General features: G+C 42.2%; 1 protein-coding gene across 1 annotated transcript in view; it reads left to right on the top strand.

Moving 5' to 3' along the window:
• Positions 1–27,529, top strand: part of cfap44 (cilia and flagella associated protein 44) — a 224,494-nt gene that overhangs the window by 43,340 nt on the left and 153,625 nt on the right. The window contains exons 8-11 of the mRNA XM_078559546.1: positions 7,985–8,137; positions 9,807–9,854; positions 14,298–14,397; positions 23,164–23,258. Of these exons, the coding sequence (XP_078415672.1) occupies positions 7,985–8,137; positions 9,807–9,854; positions 14,298–14,397; positions 23,164–23,258 (396 nt within the window). The remainder of the gene's footprint in view (positions 1–7,984; positions 8,138–9,806; positions 9,855–14,297; positions 14,398–23,163; positions 23,259–27,529) is intronic.

The raw sequence follows: 27,529 nt of genomic DNA, 5'->3' as shown, positions 1-27,529 counted from the left end.
GCCATAGAGGGAGTGCAGCGAAGGTTCACCAGACTGATTCCTGGGATGGCAGGATTGTTACATGAGGAGAGATTGGGCCGACTAGGCCTGTATTCGTTGGAGTTTAGAAAAATGAGAGGGGATCTCATTGAAACGTATAAAATTCTGACAGGCTGAACAGACTGGATGCAGGGATGATGTTTCCTCTGGCTGGGGGGGTCTAGAACAAGGGATCACAGTCTCAGGGTACAGGGTAGACCATTTAGGACTGAGATGAGGGGAAACTTCTTCACTCAAAGGGTGGTGAACCTGTGGAATTCTCTACCACAGAAGGCTGCAGAGGCCAAGTCACTGAATATATTTAAGAAGGAAATAGATACATTTCTAGACTCTAAAGGCATCAAGGGGTATGGGGAGAGAGTGGGAGTATGGTGTTGAGATAGAGGATCAGCCATCATCATATTGAATGGCAGAGCAGGTTTGAAGGGCCGATTGACCTACTCCTGCTTCAATTTTTCCATGTTTCTATGTTTTCTATGTAAATATGTCCAAACTCTGGCACATCAAGCCACCTGGCAGCTCACAATGTTACCATGCTCCTGTGCACCTCATTGTCCAATGAACCACTGGGTCATGGCCGCTCAATATTCGTTCTTGCTGTGCTCCTTATTCATTTTTCCTAGGGCCACGTTCTGGTACAGGCTGCATGTGAATTTTCTCAGCTGTTTGGAAAATGTATTAATTATGTTAAGTGTATTACATTAGAAAATAACATAAAATTCAATTGGCATAGATTACTGCACTTAATGGATACAATTAAGGTGATTAAATATTGGTGTTTCGGAAATCTGCCATTTTAAATGTATGTCCCCACCTTTGGAGCTTTTAAAAAAAATCCCACCTCAGCCAGTGAGAGTGGGACCGGCCAGAATTGTGATTGGAGGAGCAGTGAGCGCGGGAGAGAGAGACAGTCCATGATTGGAGAAGCTGGAACAGCAAGCGTGTGAGAGACAGAATCTATGATTGGAGAAGCAGCTCCGTCTCTCCCAACCTCAGTACTCCTCCAATCACAACTCTGGCTGGTCCCAGGAAACTTTCAGCTTGTCCTGTCCTGCTGTCAGGCCACCAGTGGCCTGATAGCAAGACAGAGACCAATTGGGAGTTGGCAGCATTAGCGCAATATAACAGTGGCGCTATCTATAAACATGTTCCACATAGTTTAAAGTGAAGTTTAATAGCTTCTTTCATCAATATTCCCTGTGTCCTGCCCATTGCATTGCTGGTCAGTGATTCCCTTTATTGTGTGGATTTGCTTCATAGAATCATCCTGGAGGAAATTGCAGGCCTGCATTACAAATGCAGCATACTCTGCCTTTTTGTTACTAAAAGAACCTCATACTTCTGTTTGTGTATATGTTTGTGTGTGTGTGTTTGTGCATGTATGTATGCTTGTTTATTAATGCATAGTTGCGAACACCTATCTAGACAAATCTGCATCTTACATCTTCATGGAGGACTAGGCTTTAATTTTGCTTTGTCAACAAAATGTTTTTGTATAAGATAAACCTCTTTTAAAATCTTTTATAACCACATTGCTTATTGGACATTTTATCCTAGCAAGCCTATTTGATGGACAAATCTGCATTCTAAAATTATCTGAATTCTTTGAGGACATGACTTTAATTTGAATTTAAGGAATCGTTATTGCATATAACAGGAGTGTTCGTTGTGTGATTGCATAATATCTTCACAGTGGTTGTCCCTTTTTACCTCTATCTTTTCCTCCTTCTCTCGTCTCCCCCCCCTTCACAATTTCTAAATGTAGATTAATTGTTTTTCAATAAATGAGATTATGGCTATAACATTTAGTTGCTGAAATGTCAGTGCAAGCCTAAATACTTAATCTTTCAAAGATTTTAAACTTCTCAAAACAAAGATAGTTGGATCTTTTATGAATCACAGAATCTTTACAGTGCAGAAGGAGGCCATTCATTCCATCGAGTCTGTACTGGCTCTCTGAAAGAGCATTCCACCTAGTCCCACTCCCCTGCCTTATCCTCGTAATCTTGCACATTCTCTCTTTTCAGGTAGCAATCCAATTCCCTTTTGAATACCTCGATTGAATCTGCCTCCACCACCCTCTCAGGAAGTTCGTTCCAGACTCCAACCACCCTCTGGGTGAAAAAAAAATTCCTCACATCACATTTAACTCCTTTTGCCAATTCTTTTGAATCTGTGCCCACTAGTTCTTGATGTCCTCTTGAGTGGGAACAATTTCTCACAATTTACTCTGTTCATACCCCTCAGGATCCTGAATATCTCTATCAAGCCTCCTCTCAGCCTTCTTTTCTCCAAGGAAAACAGTCCCAACCTCTCCAATCTATCCTCATAGTTACAGTTCTTTAGCCCTGGAATTATTCTTGTGAATCTCCTCTGTAGTCTCTCCAATACCTTCACATCCTTCCTCAAGCAATACGCCCAGAACTGGACACAGTACTCCAGATGAGGTCTTACTAGTGTTTTATATAAGTTCAGCATGACCTCCTTACTCTTGTACTCAATGCCCCTATCAATAAAGCCTAAGATACCATATGCTTTATGAACTGCTCTCTCAACATGCCCTGCCATTTTCAATTACTTATATACACTGAGGTCCCTCTGTTCCTGCACCGCCTTTAGAGTTTCTCCTTTTACTTTATACTGTATCTCCATACAGTTCCTGCCAAAATGAATCACTTCACACTTCTCTGCATTGAACTTTATCTGCCTAATTCACCAGCATGTCTATGTCCTTTTGAAGTTCACGGCTATCCTCATAGTTGACAATGTTTCTGATCTTCATATCATCTGCAAACTTTGAAATCATGCCCTGAACACCACAGTCTGGGTCATTAATATATATCAGGAAGAGCAAGGGTCCCAGCACTGAACCCTGGGGAACTCCACTACAAACCTTCCTTCAATCTGAAAAACACCCATTTATCACTACTCTGTTTCATGTCACTCAGCCAATTTCTTATCCAAGTGCCTACTTTCCCTTTTATCGCATGAGCTAGAATTTTGCTCACAAGTCTGTTGTGTGGCACTGTTTCAAATGCCTTTTGAAAATCCATATACACCACCTCAACAACATTTCCCTTCTCAACCTTCTCTGTTACCTCCTCAAAAAACTCCAGCAAGTTAGTTAAACATGATTTTCCCTTAATTAATCCATGCTGGCTTTCCTTAATTATCCTGCACTTGTCTAGGTGACTGTTGATGAGGTGTTAGTAACTGGTCTACAATTCCACCCATTTGAGTGACCCAGAAGCATTTACATTTCATCACAGATTATAAAAAGTGCTATAATTTTCCGGCCCCTCACACTGCAGTGATTTTTCTACTTGTGACATTTTGTCTTCAGTCACTCTCATCTCTCAATATATCTAAATTTGCTGAGGACAGAAAGTTAGATGGGGAATGTTAAGTTGTGAGAAGGACACAGAGGCTGCAGAGAGATATTGAAATGTTAAGTGAGTGGCCAACAAGGTGGCAGATGAGGTAACATGGGGAAGTGTGAGATTACTCACTTTGGTTGTATGGATGGAAAAGTTTTTTAAAAGATGTGAAACTTGTAAAAAAAATTTTATTCATTCATGGAATGTGGGCTTCGCTGGCTAGGCCAGCATTTATTGCTCATCCCTAGTTAGTCTTGAGAAGGTGGTTGTGAGCTGCCTTCTTGAACCATTGCAGCCCATGTGGTCTAGCTACACCCACGGTGCTGTTAGGAAGGGAGTTCCAGGATTTTGACCCAGCGACAGTGAAGAAACGGCGATATATTTTCAAGTCAGGATGATGAGTGACTTGCAGGGAAACTTCCAGGTGGTGGTGTCTTCATCTATCTGCTGCCCATGTCCTTCTAGATGGTAGTGGTCATGGGTTTGGAAGATGCTATCGAAGGAGCCTTGCCGAATTCCTGAAATGCATCTTGTAGATTGTACACACTGCTGCTACTGTGCGTTGGTGATCGAGGGAGTGAATGTTTGTGGATGCAGTTTCAGTCAAGCGGGCTGTTTTGTCCTCGATGGTGTCAAGCTTCTTGAGTGTTGTGGGAGCTGTACTCATCCAGGGAAGTAGGGAGTATTCCATCACACCCCTGACTTGTTTCTTGTAGAAGGTGGACAGGCTTTGGGGAGTCAGGAGGTGAGTTACTCATCGCAGGATTCCTAGCCTCTGACCTGCTCTTATAGCCACAGTATTTATATGGCTAGTCCAGTTCAGTTTCTGGTCATTGGTAACCCCCAGGATGTCGATAGTGGGGGATTCAGTGATGGTAATGCCATTGAACATCAAGGGGCGATGGTTGGATTCTCTCTCTTGTTGGAGATGGTCATTTCCTGGCACTTGTGTGGCACAGATGTTACTTGACACTTGTCAGCTCAAGCCTGGATATTGTCCAGGTGCTGCTGCATTTGGACATGGACTGCTTCAGTGCCTGAGGAGTTGAAAATGGTGCTGAACATTGTGCAACCATTAGCGAACATCCCCACTTCTGACCTTATGATGGAAGGAAGATCATTGACGAAGCAGCTGAAGATGGTTGGGCAGAGGACACTACCCTGAGGAACTCCTGCGCTGATGTCCTTGAGCTGAGATGATTGACCTCCAACAGCCACAACCATCTTCCTTTGTACTAGGTATGACTCCAACCAGTGGAGAGTTTTCCCCCTGATTCTCATTGACTCCAGTTTTGTATGAGCTCCTTGTTGCCACCCTCTGTCAAAAGTGGCCTTGAAGTCAAGGGCAGCCACTCTCACCTCACCTCGGGAGTTCAGCTCTTTTGTCCATGTTTGAACTAGGGCTGTAATGAGGTCAGGCCTGGCGGAACCCAAACTGGGTGTTAGTGAGCAGGTTATTGCTGAGCTTGATAGCACTGTTGATGGGCCCTTTCATTACTTTACTGATGATGGAGAGTAGACTGATGGGACGGTAATTGGCTGGTTTGGATTTGTCCTGGGCAATTTTCCACATGTCCAGGTAGATGCCAGTGTTGTAGCTGTACTGGAACAGCTTGGCTAGGGGCACAGCAAGTTCTGGAGTACAAGTCGTCAGTACTATTGCCAGAATATTGTCAGGACCCATAGCCTTTGCAGTATCCAGTGCCTTCAGCTGTTTCTTGATATCTCGTGGAGTGAATCAAATTGGCTGAAGACTGGCATCTTGATGCTGGGGACCACTGGAGGAGGCCGAGATGGATCATCCACTCGGCACTTCTGGCTGAAGATTGTAGCAAATGCTTTGCCTTATTGTTTGCACTGATGTGCTGGTCTCCTCCATCATTGAGGATGGGAGTAATTGTAGAGCCTCCTCCTCTAGTATGTTGTTTAATTGTCCACCATTATTCACGACTGGATGTGGCAGGACTGCAGAGCTTAGATCTGATCTGTTGGTTGTGGGATTGTTTAGCTCTGTCTAATGCTTGCTGTTTGAGCTGTTTGGCATGCAAGTAGTTCTGCGTTATAGCTTCACCAGGTTGACACCTCATTTTTAGGTATGTCTGATGCTGCTCCTGGTATGCCCTCCTGCACTCTTGGAACGGACGATCGCAAACTGGTTTCACGATGATTTTTGGCCTTGTCACCATATTGTCCCACCCCACCCACCATGATGCCCAATGCCAATTGGGCTAGAAAATTCCACCCATAAGATTCTGAAGGGGCTTGATAGGGTAGACACTGAGAGGTTATTCCCTGGCTGGGGAATCTAGAACACAGGGGCACAGTCTCCTGATAAGAGGCAAGTCATTTAGGATTGAGATGAGGAGAAACCTCTTCACTAAAAGCGCTGTGAATTTTTGGAATTCTCTACCCCAGAGTGTTAAAGATACGCTATCGTTGAATATATTGAAGGTTGGGTTAGACAGATTTTTGTTCTCTCAGGGAATGAAGAGATATGGGGAGCATTTGGGAAAGTGGACCTGAGGCCAAAGATCAGCCACAATTGTAATGAATGGCCGAGTAGGCACGATGGGCCCTTTGTTCTATTCCTGTTCCTATTTCTTATCTTCTTATGTTCTATATCCTGAGATTCCTTTGCTCTTTACCCAGTTCTGTTTCTTATTTTCGCAGGTGCAGGTGGTGTTTCTATTTTTCCTCCCCAAGTGCACCACCTTACTTTTATCTACGATAAAGTTCATTTTCCATTTAACGGCCTAGTCTTCAAGTTTTCTAATGCCTTCTTGTACTGTGTTGCATTTTTCCTCAGTATTAATTATGTTTCCCAATTTGGTATCACTGTAATTTTGATACTGAGTTACTTTTTCTTAAGTACAAATCATGTAGGTAAATTATGAACAACAATGGTCCAAGCACTGCTGCTTATGAAGTATTACTTTTTACCATCATGCAACTGAAAGCTATCCTTTAACTCAATTCCCAAGCAACTGCATCAACAGAAGCAGGGCCTGACATCTGTTTTTCCAGAAGGCCTCATTATGAATGCTTGGGTGAACTCCAAGAATGACTGATGGGGACAGCCCAGCAGGAGTTTGCTTACACAGTTGCAAAAGGGACTACTGGCTTTGTTTGATTGACAGCTTTATTACCTTGCAATAACTTGGTATTTCTTTTAAATGGGTTTTCAATGCCAGTGTGTTTATTTGGACAAGATTAAAGGTTCCTTCAGTGGAAATTTCAATGGCTGTGTTTGATTAACAGTTTTATGAGATGGTAAGAGGAAGAATTTTCTTCAAAGGGAATGTTGAATGCTTGATTGTTTTCTTTTTAATTCATAAACATTTCAAAGACTGGCCAGTGTTATTATATGGCTCATTGGACCTCTACCTAGTGGATTCTGGAAGAGTGCTTCAAAGGCACAGCAATCTCAGGAGATTAAATCAACGTAAAATCAAATAATTGCATTGTAAACATACTTAAATCACCATAAACTATTACATTATGACAACTGAACTTGGCAAGACCCTTCAAACTTACCTGTCAAATGGTTCCTGATTCCACAGCAGGCTTCTCCCGAGGTTCATGAACTGACTTACCTGGCGTGTTTCCCACAGCCTTCAGGAACCTACCTGCATATGCAAAAATATCAATAACGGAGAAACTTGATTTTGGACAGGCATTTGAATAGAATCATAAAATCATAGAATGGTTACAGCACAGAAGGAGGCCATTTGACCTGTTGTGTCTGTGCTACCTCTCTGCCAGGGTCAACTACTGCCACTGATCCACCTCTTCCCCTGTAGTCCCTGCAAATTTTCCTTTTTAAGATAATAATCCAATTCCCTTTTGAAAGCCTCAATTGAACCTACCTCCATTACCATCTCAAGCAGTGGATTCCAGATCCTAACCACTTGCTGTATGAAGAAGCTTTTCCTCATGTCGCCAGTACTACTTTTGCCAATTACATTAAATCTGTGTCCTCTGGTTCTTAATCCTTCTGTCAGTGGAACAGTTTCTATCTACTCTGTCCAGACCCCTCATGATTTTGAACACCTCTATCAGATCTTCTCTCAACTTTCTCTTCTCCAAGGAGAACAGTCCCAACATCTCCAATCTATCCAGGTAAATGAAGTTCCTCATCCTTGATACTATTCTTGTGAACCTTTTCTTCAGATTCTCTACTGCCTTTACACCCTCAAGTGTGGTGCTCAGAACTGGGCACACAATATTCCAATAGAGGACAAACCAGTGTTTTATACAGGTTTATCACAACTTCCTTGCTTTTGTATTCTGTGGCTAGAGAAAGAACCAACTAAGGCAGTATCAGCTGCTATCTATAACCCTTGTTTGCCAGGTTGAGGATGGCATACTTGATGTCAAGAACTCGCAATAACAGGAATGGCTGTGTGAAATGAGCCAAGGCTTCACTGTACTGCACCACCAATGGATGAGATATGCTTGAAGTGACAGATACCCTTCAAGTAGAAAAAGACATGTCACGTGAATGCTCCACTCAGATTTGGTGTGGGATTCCCAGCTGTATGTAAACTAAACTGTTCAATTGATTGCAGGTCTGGGACTTTGAGACCATTGACACAGCGGAGTCGTATGATGAGGAATCTCTAATAGAGATGGAGCCAATGAACGAATTGAATATTGGAAGGAATGTTAACCTGCATTTCATGGTGAAGTTCAAAGACTCGAACTTTATTTGGTGTGCCCAGGTATTTGAAAAGATATTTGTATCTAGAAGAAAATTAATTTCCATGAATTGCACAGAAAAAAAACACAATATGGGGACTAAGAAGAATCAGAAATTCAACAAATATAATAGTTAGCACATTGACCTATATTAAGATTCTAATGGATAAACATTGTTCCTGTGAGGTACAATTTATTTCCTGTAACAGTTGCTAATCACCCTTGGCAGCTCAAAATAAAAGAAAATTGAATCCGGGCTGGAAAGATAAAGAACGTACTAACCAAAATGAGAAGAGTGACATTGGTTGTTTCCATAAATGTTAATAGTTCCTCAATCGGAAGATGAAATGAACGGTAATTTTTTAAAAAATTATTTAATGGGGTGTGGGTGTCCCTGGCTAGGCCAGGATTTTTATTGCCCATCCCTGATTGCCTTTGAGAAGTTGAAGCATTCTAAATACTTCTTGTAAAATGTTGCTCCATTTTTTCCTCAAGAAATGAAAATTTCTCATGTACAAAATAAGATTTTAAACAAGTAAAAATGTCAAAGAATTAAACCATTAGCAATAGAAATATTAAATTGATCGATGGAACTTTTTTTACATCTTTTAATACCTTTATTGAAGTACTTGCTTCAAAATTCAGCCAGCCTCAAAAGCCTTTGATTGATTTTTATTTAGTATAACAGTTGAAGGGAGTTACCAGCCACACCTGCAGACCCTGAACAGGAACAGGTTTCAACATTTCTCAGTCTGCATCAGCAGGTCTGAGTTGAAGTAAAAGTATGATTGAATCTGCCTTCATCGCACTCTCAAGCAGATCCTAACCACTCGCTGCATTGCTATTGCTTCTTCTGCCAATTACATTAAAGCTGAGTCCTCTGCTTCTCAATTCTTCCACCAGTGCGAACAGTTTCAATGTACTCTGTCCAAACTCGTCATGATTTTGAATACCTTTGCTTCTTTTTAAAATATTTTTTTTAGAAGGAGATTGAATTCAAATAACTTTTAAATGAATGACTTAATCATGATATTTCAAAGTGATTTGAAGTTGCCTGTTGCAAATGTACAGATGGCGGGCAGAACGTTCCTCTTGGGTGGAATACTGCTCCAGTTTCGATGGGACAAGGCTGTAACCTGACCCTTTGGGACTTTGGGCGATAATCTATGAACAAGCTTACTTATAAAATGTTGGTGGATTTTTGCCTGTATTGGTAGCCTGCCTAGGGGAAGGGAGGAAAATTGCTACTACAAGGCTGGGGTGCAGCAGTGACCAGGTGTGGTTGCCTGTCTTCTTAGTAACCGAAGAAGAGGGCACTGAACTGTAAAAACATCAGGAAGCCTTCAGTCTTTGAGGGCCAAAGCTGCTGTGACGTTAATGCCATTAATGCTGTGGTTTTCTCTCATTTGAATATTCTTGCCCAGATTTGGCCTTCATTTCCTGCTTTCATATCCCAGGACAAACTCTGCAAGTATCAGTGGAATTTTGGGACCTGGCAGATTGGCTCTCTGTCCAATCTTCTGTTCCTGTAACCAAGAATTATGTCAGGGAATTGTTGTAAATCCAAGTAAAATGCTTCTCTGGTATTTTTAGAAATTTCAGAATGGGCAGTGACTTTTATTACAAGACATTGATGTTTGAGTTTGCTAAATTAACACATAAGGTAAGATGAATAACTTTGTTTTTCCATAGGATGCCAGTGGTAGAATCTGGAAACTTGACCTCTCTTTTTCAAATATTGTAAGTTCAAGAAATTGTTTTTGGTTAATTAAGCAAATAAGAGCAGACCCTGAATCTAATGTGGTATTTTGCTTCTTTTCCCTCTATCTCCTAACTCTGTCTTTTTCTCTCTGTCTCCTGCATGAACATCTCTTCCCCCACTATCTCTTTATTGTTCTATCACTGGTCTCTATCACTCACTTCTTTCTTCCCAACTTTGTCTTCTATTCTTTTCTCATTTTTTCTGCTGTTTCCCTTCCATCTATCTCTCTATGAAAATCACACATAAACACAAATAGACCTGTTCTCATGGCCTCCATTTCCAAATTTTTGCATTTTCTGCTTCTCATATCTTCCTACTTTCAGTTGCTTTCTGTATTTTTTACAATGCTTGAATATCTTGCCTTGTCATGCCATGGGTTCACAGAGTGACGGAATTTGTTTGTTCTCGGGATGTGTCTGACATTTGCAATGTCACATTTATTGCTAATCCTTATTTGCCCCAAGAAGATGGTAGTGATACATTTCCTTGAATGCCTGCTATTCTTGTGAAGATGGTTCTACCACCACGGTGCAAGGTAGCTAATTCCAGAATATTAACCCAGTGCATGATGTAGGTTGTACATGCTGCAGCCACAGTCTGCTGAGGGTGGATATTGAGTTCAAAGACCTGGATACTCATGAAGTATCTTGTTCAATCCTAGATAATCAGAAACTGTATACATCAAGGCAATTTATAAACGTGCCAAAGTAGCAAGCAAAGGGAAACCAATCGGCCCATCTTTTCTCTGCTGATGCTTTGCTAGAGCAATGCAAAACTAATCCCATTCCCCCACTCTCTTCCTGTAGCCCCATATCTTTATCGATTTTAAATGTATGACCTCTTAAAAGTGTAATAATTTCTGCCTCAACATCTCCCAAATTGACAAATATATTCCATGCTCCAGCAACACCCCCTATAAAGAAGTTTCTCCTATCCTTTCTCTTTATTCTCAGTGATGATTATAAATCATTGATCCCTTCTCACTCACTCCCCAACCAAAGAAAACAGCCCTTCCCTATTTATTCTATTAAAACCTTTCATAGTTTAAAAGCTCCTATTACATCTTCATTGCTCCAATGGAAATATTCCTAGTATTTTAAGAACATTTAATAACTATGGTTTCCCCCTGTCATCATCCTGGTGAATCTATGTTGACACAAAGGCAGCTTTAATATCCTTTCCATAATGGGGCCAACGATTCTCTATAGCAACATTCATTCTTCCTATTGTTTCCCATATGCCAAGCAACCACGCTTCTATTATCCGATTTTCTGTTATACTATTTCCTCTTATTCCATATGCCTGAATTTTTTAACAAACCTCCACAGACTCCTTTACAAACAGCTGAAGATCAAGATGCATTACATTGGCTTCACTTCTTTTATCAATCCAAACATTCACCGCTTGAAAAAAAATGATTACATTTGCAAAACACAGCTTGACTTTCTCTGATACAAAAGCAACAGTACAAAAGTCTAATCTGTGGAGAGCGACAGATTTAACGTTTCAGATCAATAACCTCATCAGAACCTTTACCTTCATCTATCTTTGCTGGCTGTCCTTGATTAACCCACCCATTTCCAAAATTACACTAATTTTATCTTGATTTATGGAATCTAAGGGTTTGTCCACAACTGAAGTTGCACCAATTGGTGTATAGTTATCAGGTTTACCCCTCTCTCCCTTCTTGTACCAAGGTGATATCTCAGCTGCTCCCCTACTTAAGGACACAATTTGCGTATTTGTTCCTGGTACCTTTCAGGTGCAGCCATCAGCGTCCAGTGATGTACCTATCTTGAGTTTCACTAATCTTGTTAGAATCAATTCTTTTTCTACAATTATTTCAATCAATTGTTCTGGATGCTCCTTCAGTATACCCATGTTGATAATGGCACCATCATTTGGAAAAATATTTATTTAATATTTCTCATCGCTTTATCCTTCACAATTACACTCCCTCCTTCATGCGTACAAACATAAGCATTAGGATCAGGAGTAGGCCATTTGGCCCCCTCGTGCCTGCTCCGCCATTCAATAAGATCATGGATGATCTGATTGTAGCCTCAACTCCAAATTTTGCCTACCCCCCCAATAACCTTTGACTCCCTTGTTACTCAAAAATCTATCTACCGCTGCATTAAAAATATTCATTGCCACTGCCTCTACCGTTCTCTGGGGAGGAGTTTCAAAGATTTACAACCCGCTGAGAGAAAGAATTTCTCCTCATCTCCATCTTAAATGTGAGACCCCTTAGTTTTAAATTGTGCCCCCTAGTTCTAGTCTCTTCTACACGGGGAAACATCCTTTCAGCATCCACCCTTCAATTCCCTGAGGATCTTATATGTTTCAATAAGATCACCTCTCAGTCTTCTAAACTCCACTGGATACAGGCCCAGCCTGTCAAACAATTCTTCATAGGATAACCCCCCCCATCCCCAGGTATCAGTTGAGTGAACCTTCTTTGACCTGCTTCTAATGTATTTATATCCTTTCTTAAATAAGGAGACCAAAGCTGGACACAGTACTCTCAATGTGGTCACACCAGCACCCTATACAACTGTAGCAAAACATCCCTACTTTTATATTCCATTCCCCTTGCAATAAACAACATTCCATTTGCCTTCCTAATCACTTGCTGTACTGCATACTAACTTTTCCTGATTCATGTACCAGGACACCCAGATCCCCCTGTACTGCAAAGTTCTGCAACCTCTGTCCATTTAAATAATATGCTACTTTTCTATTCTTCCCGCCAAAGTGGATAAGTTCACATTTTCCCACATTATACTCCATCTGCCAAATTTTTGCCCACTCACTTAACCTATCTATGTCCCTTTGCAAACTCCTCGTGTCCTCTTCACAACTTACTTTCGTACCCATCTTTGTGTCATCAGCAAATTTAGCTACCAAACATTCTGCCCCTTCATCCAAGTCATCGATGTAAATTGTAAATAGTTGAGGCCCCAGCACTGATTCCCGTGGTACCCCGTTTATCATATCTTGCCAAGCTGAAAAAGGCCCATTTATTCCTACTTTCTACTTCCTGTTAGCTAATTAATCATCTATCCATGCTAATATGTTACCCTCTACACCATGGGCTCTTATTTTGCATAATGGGTGTCCTACCCTCTCAAAGTATTTTTTTACCTTCTATACACTTAAGAGACCTTCTTATTTCCCTTTATATAATCTGCTAGTGTCTTTCATATTCCCTTGTAGTTCTTCTGATCTCCCTTTTCACCTCTACATGACACTTTCTATACTCCTCATGATTGTCTTTAGCATTATTAAGCCCCAATTTTATCTAACTTCTCTAAATTGGCCGTAAATCTAATATTTTGCACCAATCGGCAACCTCTAATCTATTTTAATTAATGTTAACACCTCTTGTTATTTCTTAATTCTACCAGGCAAACAATGGGCACCACCATCGATACAAATTGTCCTTGGTACAGTTGCAATTTTGATCATAGTTAAGAAGGCCATCTCTGCTTCTGTCTTTGCTCCCACATCTCTTAGAGAACTTTGAAACTGGGAATATTTAGTTGTTACAGTTAAACCGAGCTTCTTCCAATATTATAACATGATGTCCCCCCATCCTAATTAGTGCCTTTAGTTCTCCATTATTTCCAGTGATTCCCAATTGTGTCATTCATATCCTCCTTCACCTTTTCCCTTCTATTCTTTCTGATTTGTATCACTATGTTTCTCCACTATCTGCCCTACGATCCATCTTGTGATGTACATGTACCTTTAAAAGGGGGTGTATCTTAAATTGCCGTCTGTCACTACCCACTATGAGACAGGATGTGATGTATAATCCCATAACTCTATAGACCAAATGCAACAGCAGTCCTGCAGATCAGATGTGTCTACATAGCCTCCCTGTTACCATTGCCTGTATATACAGTAGTCTTATCTTTAAATAAAGAACCCACATTATTGTTTTACTAACCCTTGTTCTATGGTTGGCACATTTGTGATAAACAGAAGAACGCAACACATCTTCCAGTATCCCTTACTTTTTTGGACTGCTTTGACTCTTTATTATAATTATTCTTAACCCCTCCACATATGTTCTTAAGATGTGCTCTGCTCATTCCAGACCATGTAAAATTGTCCCCTTTCAGAAAGGTGTGTTGATAGGTGGGTGGGAGAAAGGGTGGGAGAAAGGGTGGGGATAAGGGTGAGGGGCTGTGATTACTCTTTTGCTGTTTCAAACTGACATCCTTAGTATTGGTGCTAGTTGTGGAACATGGCCATGCTCTCCATTCTCCAGACGTGCTGTCTCTCCTACTGATGAGGATCAAAATCTGCCAGATGAAGGAAACATTTTGTGTGAACAATGCACCCTTCACAACTGTTACTTTCAGTAATCAATTTTCCCTCCTTATATTTACAATTTTTCTTTATCTTTGCAGACCCAAGACCCTGAGTGTCTATTTTCTTTTCACTCTGGGGCGATCCAAGCCATGGACCTTTCACCACTCACCTATCTGATGGCAACAACCGCACTTGACCGTAGGTTTGACTTTACTTAAATAAAAACATGACTAGATGCAGTTGCAATTTAATCAGCTTTCTTTTTAAGAAAGATTAACATCTTCTATCAGATTTTAATACAATTAATTTTAGGTAAATGACCTTACAAAAAACAGTAACTAGTCTGCTCTATATTTGAAATTTTCTTTTATTAGTTCATGGGATATGAGTACTGGCAAGGTCAGCATTTATTGCTTATCCTTAATTGCCCTTGAGAGGGTGGTGGTGAGACACCTTCCTGAAACATTGCAGTCCATGTGGTGTAACTACACCCACAGTGCTGTTAGGAAGGGAGTTCTAGGATTTTGACCAAGTGACAGTGAAGGAATGGTAATGTAGTTTCAAGTCGGGATGGGAAGGGACACTATAAGATGGTGGTGTTCTCTTGTTTCTGCTGCCCTTGTTCTTCTGGTAGAGGCTGCAGGTGTAGAAGGTGCTATCAAGGAAGCTTGGCAAGTTACTACAGTGCATTTTGTAAATGGTACACACTGTTGCCACTATGTGCCAGAGGTCATAGAGTCATTTATGACACAGAAGGAGGCTGTTTGGCTGATCAAGTCCATTCTGACCCTCCGAGGACAAACCCTGCTCGATCCTCATTGCCCTGCAGGTTTATTTTCTTCAAGTGCCCATCCAATTTCCTTTTAAAATCATTGGTGGAGGGAATTCATATTTAAGGTAATGGATGGGGTGCCAAACAAGCAGGCTGCTTTATGTTGGGTGGTGTGGAGCAACTTGAGTATTATTGGAGTTACCATCCAAGCAAGTGAAGAGTGTTCCATCACACTCCTGACTTGTGCCTTGTAGATGGTGGACAGGCTTTGGGGATATAATATAAGCTGAAAACAGTATTTTTTTAGACTAATAGCAAAATGATGCACTGTATCTCATACTTGGTACAAGTGTGGAATATGTTGTTTGAAATGTTTTGTTTGATTTCTTTCCACCCCCCGACCTGCCCTGTGCTGCTCAGACTAGCCCTTGTGTTACCTAACCCTGTACATATTTGAATATTTGGCTAATTTAAATCAATTGTTGGAGGCCAATCTTCTCAGCTCTGGTACATTGCTGCAGGAGTTCCTCAGGATAGTTCCTGGGCCCAAACATCTTCATCTGCTTCATCAATGACTATCCCTCCAACATAAGATCAGAAGTGGGGATGTTGCTGTTGATTGTACAGCATTCAGCACCATTCGTACCTCCCAAGATACTGAAGGAGCTTGTGTCCATTGCTGCAAGATCTGGCTAGGTGGTGTGGCATGTAACATTCGCACCACACAAGTGCCAGGCAATGACCATCTCCAACAAGAGAGAATCTAACCATCTCTCCTTGACATTCAACAGCATTACCACTGCTGAATCCTGCATCATCAACATCCTCATGTTGCCATTGACCAGAAACTGAACTGAACCAGCCATATAAACACTGTGGCTACAAGAGCTGATCAGAGGCTCTGCCATGAGTAATTTACCTCCTGACTCCCCAAAGTCTGTCCCCCATCTCCAAAGCAAAAGGAGTGTGAAGGAATGCTCTCCATTTGCCTGGATGAGTATGGCTCCAGCAACTCTTAAGAAGCTCACCACCAGCCAGGACAAAGCAGCCTGCTTGATTAGCCCCCCATCCACCACCTTCAATATTCATCCCTTCCACCACCAATGCACAGTGGCAGCAGTGTGTGCCATCCACAAGATGCACTGCAGCAATTCACCAAGGCTTCTTAGACAGTACCTTCCAAACCTGCAACCTCTACCACCTAGAAGGACTAGGGCAGCAAATAGATGGAAACACCACACACCGTTCTGACTTGGAACTATATCGGTGTCCCTTCACTGTCACTGGGTCAAAATCCTGGAACTCCCTTCCTAATAGCACTGTAAGCACACCTACACCATATGCAGCGGTTCAAGAAAGCAGCTCACCACCACCTTCTCAAGGGCAATTAGAGATGGGCAATAAATGCTGGCCTAGCCAGAGATGCTAACATCCCATGAAAGAATTAAAAAAAACTATGACCTCTAGTTTTAGACTCCAAGTTTGATGTTATATATATCAATTTTCAAAATGTGTTTGAAAAGTACTACATAATAGAGGTGTTAGCAAAATTAAAGCCTATGGTATTAAAGGGTCAATGTCAGCATGGATATACAATTGGTTCAGGGACAGAAAGCAGAGGGTGGGGGTGAATGATTGTTTTTCAGTCTGGAGGGAGTGATGTTCTCTGGGATTGGCATTAGGACCATTGCTCTTTGTGATATATATTGATGACCTGGACTTGGATACACAGGACATAATTTCAAAGTTCAAATTTGAAAGCAGATGATTCAAAATTCGAAAATCAAACAGATAGACACATGGCAGATGAAATTTAACACCGAAATGTGAAGTGATACATTTTTGGTAGGAAGAATGAGGAGAAACTCATTCATATAGGCTAAATGGTCAAGAACAGACATAGGCACATCGGAGCAGAAGTAGGCTATTCAGCCCTTCGAGCCTGCTCTGCCATGTGTGGATATATGTACACAAATATTTGAAGGTAGCCTTAAGAAGGCAGTTAAAAAGCATGTGGGATCCTAGATGTTATTAATAAATTAGAAAACCGAGGATATTATGATGAACCATTGATGAACCACTGGTTAAGCCTTAGCTGGAGTATTGAGTTCAATTCTGGACACCGCGCTTCAGGAAGGATGCCAAGATCTTCGAGAGTGTGCATAAGAAGTTTACTCATATGGTTCCAGGGATGAGGGACCTCAGTTACGTGGAGAAGCTGGTGGTGGTCTCCCTAGAGCAGAGTAGGTTAAGGGCAGATTGGTAGTGGTTTTCAAAATCATGGTTTGTTTTGATAGAGTAAATGAGGAGAAACTGTTTCCAGTATCAGAAAGGTTAATAACTAGAGGACGCAGACTTAAGGTGATTGTCAAAAGAAATAGAAGCAACTTGAGGAAACGCTTTTACTATAAAGCGAGTTGTTGTGCTCTGGAATGCACTGATTGAAAGGTTAATGGAAGCAAATTCAGTAGTGACATTCAAAAGACAAGTGAATAAGTCTTGAAGGGGCAAAAAATACAAGGCTATGTGGAAAGAAAACAGAAGTGGAATTAATTGGACAACTCTACCAAAGAGCTGGCACAGGCACAATGGGCTGAATGGCCTCCTTTATTGTAGTATCATTCTATGATTCTATAAATGGTGAACAACAGTGTCCTGGTACTGAGTATCGTGGAAGCCGACTTCCCACCTTTTTCTAATTTAAATAACAACGCTTAACCCCTACTCTCTTTGGTTTGAAGCCAGCTTGCTATCCATTTTGCTACTTGTCCACTGTCGCCACATGTTCTGACCTTAGTCCTGAATCGACCAAACAGTAGCTTATCATAGGCCTTTTGAAAGGTAGAATTACATCTACTGCTTTAAGTTGTCTCCTCTTTCTGTTACTTCAAATAATTCAATCAGGTTGGTCACGCATGACCTTTTCTTTTGAAATTTGTGCAGACGGGCCTTATTATGTTTCTGGTTTCCAGATGTTTTTCAGTTTGTTGTGTTTGCTGCCAACACGGTGCCTGCACAATTGTACCACTTCACCCCATGACATCATTGCAAACAATGGAGATCAGAACTCTACTCATCCCCCAACCTCAGGGGTGATACTCATCCTCTCCATTTAGTTTCTCTTTTTTAAAGCAAAATTCAAACTCGCAGCAATCCTAATGAGAACTGAAACTGAAGAAAAAGTTAAATTAACAATCCTAGGGAGTTGATTTTGGAACCAGAAAGAGCTATTTTATTCAGAACAAAATACAACGTCAATTTTTGCCTAGATAATTGCGTTTAGCTTCATCTTTTTCTGTGGCATATTTTCATTCTATTATATACAAACCCTGGCTGCTCACTCACAATACCTGAAACAAAGTGTGAGGTGATACACTTTGGAAGGAGTAATTTGACAAGGAAGTATTCAATGAACGGCATGACATTAGGAAGCTCTGAAGAACAAAGGGACCTTGGCGTGTGTGTCCATAGATCTCTGAAGGCGGAGGGGCATGTTAGTGGGGTGGTGAAAAAGGCATATGGGACACTTGTCTTTATCAATCGAGGCATAGATTACAAAAGTAGGGAGGACATGTTGGTGTTGTATAGAACCTTGGTGAGGCCACAGCTGGAGTAGTGTGTGCAGTTCTGGTCACCATATTATAGGAAGGATGTGATTGTACTGGAGGGGCTGCAGAGGAGATTCATCAGGATGTTGTCTGGGATGAAACATTTAAGTTATGAAGAGAGGTTGGATAGACTTGGGTTGTTTTCGTTGGAGCAGAGAAGACTGAGGGTCAACCTGATCGAAGTGTACAAGATTATGAGGGGTATGGACAGGGTGGATAGGGAGCAGCTGTTCCCCTTAGTTGAAGGGTCAGTCATGAGGGGACATAAGTTCAAGGGGCAGGAGGTTTAGTGGGGATGTGAGGAAAAACTTTTTTACCCAGAGGGTGGGGACGGTCTGGAATGCGCTGCCTGGGAGGGTGGTGGAGGTGGCGGGTTGCCTCACAACATTCAAGGCTATGGGCCAAGGGCTGGTAAATGGGAATAGGTAGGTAGGTCGGTCAGGTGTTTCTCACTTGTTGGTGTAGACTCAATGGGCCGAAGGGCCTCTTCTGCACTGTGTTATTCTGTGATTCCGTGATTTTGCTATTCTCTGCCTTGCTCTGTTTTTTTTAAATATTAAGTGAAATACAATCCACTATTTTCTCTTACACAATCTGTAACACACATAGTTTTGTTAACAATAATCATGGAAATGGTGGTTTTACTTTCCGACGTTTTTAATGGGCTGTGTTTACTGCCGACGCATCCGACCAGTTTCGTTATTGGTTTTCTGTGCATGCGCGTACAAGTGGACATGAGGTATCAATGGCCATTTTTTGTTTGCAGGAGACAGTGTTTTTAATTACGCCTTTGAATAACAAATCCATTATCTTTCCTCACGCCGATGTTATGCTAATGGGTCTGTAGTTCCCTGGATTTATTCTAATTCCCTTTTTGAACATAGCAACAATATCAGCTGTACTCTAGTCCCTGGCTTGATTCCCTTTTCTAAAAAACTGTGGCCAGTGGCCCTACAGGCAAGGCCTTCATTCCTGCTGGTGTTTTGAAAGGAGAAGATCTGACTGACCTATTGGTGGCAAATAGAACCTGCTCAGATCTTCATTTATATAGAAAACAAACACCAAGCCAGGCTGGGGTTGGGGTGGGATTTGATGGGAAGGAGGAGGGGTGGTGGGTGTGAAGTGGGGGGGTGGGGGGGGGTGGCGTGGTGAGGGGGCGCGGGGAGGTATGGTTGAACTAAGGTATGACCAAAGGGATGTGGTTTGAAAAAGGTTTGAAAGAATAGGTGGACGAGCATTGGAGTTAAGGGAGGACATCTAAGAGGATATGATTTTGGCGACTGAAAGCCCTGCTGCCATTGGTGGGCTGAGGGAGGTCCAAGTCAGGAGAATGGAGACTTTGAGGGGTTGGACTATGGGTCTGAAGGAGATTGCCAAGGAATAGTGGGCTGAGGTAAGGAAGGGATTTAAAGAGATGGACGAGAGTTTTCAACCCGAGATGGGGAATCAATGTTTGCCCAAAGGGACAATGTATGGGGGTGATGGGTAAGTGGAATTGCGTGTGAGAAAGGATAAATGCAGCAAAGTTTATGGAAAATGGTAGGATGGGAGATTAGGAAGCAGATCGCAGTCACGTCTGGAGAAAACAAAAGCATGTACCAAGGGGTTGCACTGGTAGAGGAGAGGCACAGTCTCTGAACATTTGGTCTGGATTAAGCAGGGAGCTGAGATTGTGAACAGTTTGACTGAGCCTCAGAGTGTGGCAGGTGAAGGATGGAATCAGTGGCAGCAGCTGAATGTGATGGCTCTCACATTCCCATTGCAGAGCTGGAGGAGATTATGGCAAAATACTGAAGATGCTGGAAATCTGAAACAAAAACAAAAAATGCTGGAAAAACTCAGTAGGTCTGACTGCATCTGTGGAGAGAAAGAGAGAGTTAACATTTCGAGTCCGTATGACTCTTCTTCAGAGCTAAAGAGAAGTAAAAATGTGGTGAAATATATACTGTTTAAGGGGGGATGGGACAGGTGAAGTTGGATAGAAGGTCAGTGATAGGTGGAGGCAAAGGAGAGATAGCAAAAGATGTCATAAACAAAAGGTCAACAGAGTGTGATGCTGGTGGTACTGGCTAAAGGAGGTGCTAATGGTGACATTAAGAGTAGAAAGCAGAATGAGCAAGTGACAGATGGCCCTAGTGGGGGTGGGGTGGGGTGGGGGGAGGGGACAGTGGTGGGAAAAAAGATCGAAAATAGACTAAAAGGTGGGGATAAAACAATGAATGAAAATGGAAATAAATTTTAAAAATAATAATAAAAGTAAATGGAAAAAAAAATATAAAAATAAAAAAATAAAAATGAATATTGAAAAAAGGGGATCAAAAAGGAGTGAGGATGGAGGAGAGAGTTCATGGTCTGAAGTTGTTGAACTCAATGTTAAGTTCGGAAGGCAGTAAAGTGTCTAATTGGAAGATGAGGTGCTGTTCCCCCAGTTTGCGTTGAGCTTCACTGGAACATTGCAGCAGGCCAAGGACGGACATGTGCGCATGAGAACAGGATGGTGTGTTGAAATGGCAAGCGACAGGAAGCTTGCAGACAGACCAGCTTCACCTGTTCCACCCCCTTTAAACAGTATATATTTCACCATATTTTTACTTCTCTTTAGCTCTGAAGAAGAGTCATACGGACTCGAAATGTTAACTCTGTCCTTCTCTCCACAGTTGCTGTCAGACCTGCTGAGTTTTTCCAGCATTTTTTGTTTTTGTTGCTGGAGGAGATTACATTTGTTCAAGATGTCAGAAAAGCAGCCTGCTAACACAGAGACGTCCAGGGAATCGAGAGATGACAAAGAACTGGGTGCCATTGGTGTACTTTTGGAAGCTGAGCATGTGTCCGTAGTGATGTCGCTGATGGGCACTATGTAAATGAGGAAAAGGAGGGAGCCAAGGATAAATGTTTGGCGAACTGCTGAGGTGAAGGCTGAGGAATGGGAAGAAAAGCCATCCTTGCATGCGATCAATTTAAGATCAAATAGGCAGCAGTAGGACCCGGTGATGGTTGTCCCACAGAGCTGGGCATTGAAGGAAAGACAGAAGGATGACACGGTTAACGATATTAAACTCTGAAAAAGATGACCAGTGAGAAACAAAGCACCATGGTCACAGTTGCAAAGTATGTAATTGATGACTCTTGTTATGGCACTGGGTGCTGCACTGGAGGGATTTAAACAGGGAGTTAAGGAGAGATGGGCTCAGAACTGGAAAGCAATGATGCTTTCAAGCACCTTCAACAGGAAATGAAGGCTGGTGATGGAACAGTCATGAACAAGGAATGAAGAGTCGATGGTGGGCAAATTTGAGTTGGAAGAGGGGAGGAACAATGCTTATGGAGAGGGGACCATTGAGAATGACAGAGAGGGAATGGGGACCAGGACATTGAGTGGTCAGGAGTTGAATGAAAAGCTAATTGAGAGAGCAGAAGTTGGGTTTCTTGGAGAGTTGGTAATTCAAGTGAGACTGGGGTTTGTTGGTGGGGAAGGGGAAGGCAGGTGCACAGGTAGTGTCAATCTTTGTGGAAAAAAAATCCATTAACTCGTTGCTCTGAGGGGGAGAAGGAGCCAGCCGTTGTCAAATAAGGAAGCTTGGAGTTCCCCATACCTCCTAGAGCTGAGAATAAACAACTTCAAAGAGTTCTTTAAAGTAAGTTCATTGAATAATAAAATGATTAGAACATTACAACACAAAAAGAGGCCACTCAGCTTGAGCAGTTTAGAATAAATCTCTTTGCACTGCTCTGTCCCCACAGCCCTGTATTTTTCTCTACTTCAGATATTTATCTATTCTTCACTGAAAGTTGTAATGACTTCTGTCCCAGTCAGGCCCTGAAACAAAGCATTCCACAATCCAGCAACCTTCTGCAGAAGGATATTTTTCCTAAGCTCTTCCCGTATAATGATAATTTTAAATCGATGACCTCTTTCACTAGAAGAAACATTCTTTTCCTGTCAAAACTCTTCATACTTTGTAAAAAAAACTTTAAATCCTAGCTCAGGCACAATCTTGATGAATCTACATTGCATGCTATATGGCTTCAATGTGCTTTCCATAATGGGGCACCCAAAATCGCAAGTCCAACTGTGGCCTAACCAACATTTTGAACAAATTTATCATTATAATCTATGTCCCTATTTGTAAAACTAAAGTGCTGGTTGGCATTTTTATTCCTTTATCTACCTGCACTCACGCCTACTGGAACCCCTGCTTGTCTATCGTTAGCATCTTTCCTTTGAGTGTGCATTTCCATCCCTCACCCTTCTCCATTTTAACTTGTTCCTGGCACCTGTACGTTCATTTTGCTAGCCAGCCTCCATCTTCCTGAAGTCTTTTACAGTCCTCCTTTGCCAAACTCCCTATTTTTATGTTAGCAGTTCTTGATTTTGTGCCCCATATGCACAAGTCATTTTTTTAAACGTTTGTGTAGAAGTGAGGGTTGCTTCAGGTACATAGCTTTCTTCGGCGCCACAGAGCTGGATGTTGGTGGGGAGAATTATATGTGTCACTGCTTGCTTTATCAGAGATTTTTGTCAGGAAATCAATGGCTAAAATTCTCAGTTTCTTAGGTGTTTTTCTTCTTCCTTTACAATTTCAGGCACGGTGCGCATCTACGACTTTGTGAGAAATAAAACAATGGCTATTGTGAAATACAGTCAAGGTGGAACTGCACTAATTTGGGCACCTCTTGTGGTATGTGCGATCTTACTGCAATTGCTTGTTACTGCACCTTCTAAGAGAACAGGTAGCCTTCGCATGTTCAAAGATGGTAGCTGAGAAAGAATTTAGCAAGAATGCACTGGTGGTGAGGTGCCTGCCCACAATTTTCTGACTGAGCCAAGGAATGGGTGATGTTTCTCAACACTGGTGCATCCCCGGAAAACTTAGCTGTATAAGGAAAATTCGTAATGGGGTAGATTTTCAACTTGCGACCTTGGGCATCTAACTGTCTTTGGAGTCAGCCGCTTGTTGAAAATCATTGATTTCAGGGGAAATCAAATATCACTCTATCTCTTTGTGTTTCCTTATCTCTCTCCATATTTTTCTGTCTCTCTGCTACTCTCTCTTTCTCTCTCTCTCTCTCTCCATCTTTCCTTGGGGATTAAATTCAATAGCCTTTGAAATTTGGCATGGGGAATCGTAGTGCATTATTAACCCACACTAGTTAACTGCAACACAGGTACACACAAATTTTGTGTTATCTGCTGTTTTAAATGATTTCAGCATCTATCCAGCACTAAATGTGCTGATGATTGACTGGGGGTCAATATCGTAAGTGGCTAGCACCAGTTAAAGTTAGTCTGCACCTCTTAAAGGCAAGATGTATTGTGGCTGGAGCAGGTGGTGGCAGTCCTGTAGGAGCTGAATCTGGCCTAGGAAAGCCAAACAATGGCACACCTTGAGAGGGAGTGGGTTCTAAGATTATCACACACTGCACTGGAGGCAAGACCCAGGAGAGGGGGTGCACAAGTTGCAAAACATCAGGTCCGTGCTCTTGGGGGGCCGGGGCTCAAGCCAATGCCCCCTGACATGTAGCAGCAGAAGGAAGAGGAAGTTACATTTAAATTGAAAGTGGCTGATGTCGCTAGGAAATGGAAATCTCTGGGACACAGGAGGCCTCAGTGTTCAGTGAACTGGTCACAGGGATGTGTGATCCCGGGATTCCCTGGTTGGCTCTGAAGTGTGTGGTGGCATTCCATAAGACCATAGACGTAGGAGCAGAAGTAGGCCATTCAGCCCATCGAGTCTGCTCCACCATTCAGTGAGATCATGGCTGTTCTGATAACCCTCAACTCCACTTTCCTGCCTTTTCCCTATAACACTTGATTCTCTTACTGATTAAAAACCTGTCTATCTCAGCCTTGAATATTCTTAATGACCCAGCCTCTACAGCCCTCTGCGGTAAAGAATTCACAGATTCACTACCCTCTGAGAGAAGAAATTCTTCCTCATCTCTGCCTTAAATGGGCGACCCCTTACTCTGAGGTTATGCCCTCTGGTCCTAGACTCTCCCACAAGGCGAAACAACCTCTCATCATCTACCCTGTCAAGCCCCCTAAGAGTCTTATATGTTTCGATAAGGTTGCCTCTCGTCCTTCTAAATTTCAATGAATACAGGCCCAACATCTCCTCATAAGAAAATCCCTCCATACCCGGGATCAACCTAGTGAATCTTCCCTGGACTGCCTCCAATGCCAGTATACCTTTCCTTAGATAAGGGGACCAAAACTGTTCACAGTATTCCAGGCGTGGTCTAACCTAGTGCCTTGTATAGTTTTAGCAAGACTTCCCTATTTTTATACTCCATTCCCTTTGAAATAAAGGCTAGCATTTCATTTTTCTTCCCTATTACCAGCTGAACTTGTAAGTTAGCTTTTTGGGATTCATGCACGAGGACTCCCAAATCCCTCTGTGCTGCAGCTTTCTGCAGTCTTTTTCCGTGTAAATAATATTTCCCACATTATATTCCATCTGCCAAGCTTTTGCCCACCCACATAACCTGTCTATATCCCTCTGTAGACTCTTTGTGTCATCCTCACCACTTGCCTTCCCACCTATTTTTGTGCATTCTGCAAATTTGGTGATGGTACATTCATTTCCCTCATCCAAGTCATTAATATATATTGTAAATAATTGTGGCCCCAGCACTGATCCCTGTGGCACTCCACTAGTTACAGGCTGCCATCCTGAAAATGCCCCCCTTATCCCAATTCTCTGTCTTCTATTAGTTAGCCAATCCTCTACCATGCTAATATACTACCCCCAACACCATGGGCTCTTATCTTATTAAGTAGCTCCTGCTCTGCTACATTTTTTTTGCTCTTGCAGGAAGTTGTAGCTGAGGAAATTCCCACCAGGAGCTGAGGGTAAGGGCTGGGGTTCAGCTAACTATAACTGCTATTGAGATGGTTTTATTGGTGCACCGATGTGTTATTTGAATGCTAATTGGTGGTTCGACAATCTGTAGTGCGACATAACAATTAGCAGAAGTCACGATGGAGTGACTCATTGTTTAATGTGTTTTTCAATGGAACATTACAAAGCTTGAACTATGGAGGAACCGCTTACATTCCAGTTATAGATTGCTTTTGTGCAGATATTTAATTTTTGGGGCTTTCCCTCTGAAAAAGGTTTAGCTCTAGTTTGGAGTTGGGTGGAGGCTACTCGGAGAGATTAAATCCTGCCATATTACAGTTGATTTATACAGCAATGAGTTTGTATACAAAGTGATGTAAATTTACAGCTTGTAACAGCAGGGTTGGTGCTGTTTTCTAGTTTGAATGAAGCTGTACTCAAGTTGATGCCAAATATGACAGTTTGGAAATGTACCAGGATGTGAAATTGGAGAAAAACAACAACTCTGGTTTAAGGAAAGGAGATTAGCAAACTCAGGAACTGTGAAGAGCAGTGGGAAACCAGGGGATTGGGAAGCCGACAAAGACCAACAGAGGACAACTAAAAAAGAAATAAGGAGAGAGAAGATTAAATATGAGGGTAAACTAGCCAATAATATAAAAGAAGATTGCAAGAGTTTTTTTAGATATATAAAGGGTAAGAGAGAGGCAGAAGTGGACATTGGGCCGCTGGAAAATGACGATGGAGAAGTAGTAGTGGGGAACAAAGAAATGGCGGAGGAACTGAATAGGTACTTTGCGTCAGTCTTCACAGTGGAAGACACGAGTGACATCCCCAAAGTTCAAGAGAGTCGGGGGGCAGAGGTGAGTATGGTGGCCATTACCAAGGAGAAGGTGCTAGGAAAACTGAAAGGTCTGAAGGTGGATAAATCACCTAGACCAGATGGATTACACCCCAGAGTTCTGAAGGAGATAGCTGAAGAGATAGTGGAGGCGTTAGTGGCAATCTTTAAGGAATCACTGGAGTCAGTGAGGGTCCCAGAGGACTGGAAAATCGCTAATGTAACCCCCTTGTTTAAGAAGGGAGTGAGGCAAAAGACTGGAAATTACAGGCTGATTATCTGGACCTCGGTCGTTTGTAAGATTTTAGAGTCCATTATTAAGGATGAGATTTCAGAATACTTGGAAGTGCATGGTAAAATAGGGCAAAGTCAGCGTGGTTTCATCAAGGGGAGGTCATGTCTGACAAATCTGTTAGAATTCTTTGAGGAGGTAACGAGCAGGTTAGACAAAGGAGAGCCAATGGATGTTATCTACTTGGACTTCCAGAAGGCCTTTGACAAGGTGCCACACAGGAGGCTGCTCAGTAAGATAAGAACCCATGGTGTTAGAGGTAAGGTATTGGCATGGATAGAAGATTGGCTGTCTGGCAGGAGGCAGAGAATGGGGATAAGGGGGTCCTTCTCAGGATGGTGGCCGGTGACTAGTGGAGTTCAGCAGGGGTCAGTGTTGGGACCACAACTTTTCACTTTATACATTAATGATCTAGATGAAGGAACTGAGGGCATCCTGGCTAAGTTTGCAGATGATACAAAGATAGGTGGAGGGACAGGTAGTATTGAGGAGGTAGGGAGTCTGCAGAAGGATTTGGACAGGTTAGGAGAATGGGCAAAGAAGTGGCAGATGGAATACAAGGTGGGGAAGTGTGAGGTCATGCACTTTGGTAGGAAGAATAGAGGCATAGACTATTTTCTAAATGGGGAGAGAATTCAGAAATCTGGAGTGCAAAGGGACTTGGGAGTCCTAGTCCAGGATTCTCTTAAGGTTAACTTGCAGGTTGAGTCAGTAGTTAGGAAGGCAAATGCAATGTTGGCATTTATTTCGAGAGGACTAGAATATAAAAGCAGGGGTGTGCTGCTGAGGCTTTATAAGGCTCTGGTCAGACCACATTTAGAATATGGTGAGAAATTTTGGGCCCCGTATCTCAGGAAGGATGTTCTGGCCCTGGAGAGGGTCCAGAGGAGGTTCACGAGAATGATCCCAGGAATGAAATGCTTAATATATGAGGAACGTTTGAGGACTCTGGGTCTATACTCGATGGAGTTTAGA

This window comes from Cetorhinus maximus, chromosome 16, assembly GCF_964194155.1.
Source record: "Cetorhinus maximus chromosome 16, sCetMax3.hap1.1, whole genome shotgun sequence".
Classification (NCBI taxonomy): Eukaryota; Metazoa; Chordata; class Chondrichthyes; order Lamniformes; family Cetorhinidae; genus Cetorhinus; species Cetorhinus maximus.
This window is presented reverse-complemented; position numbering and strand designations above follow the sequence as displayed.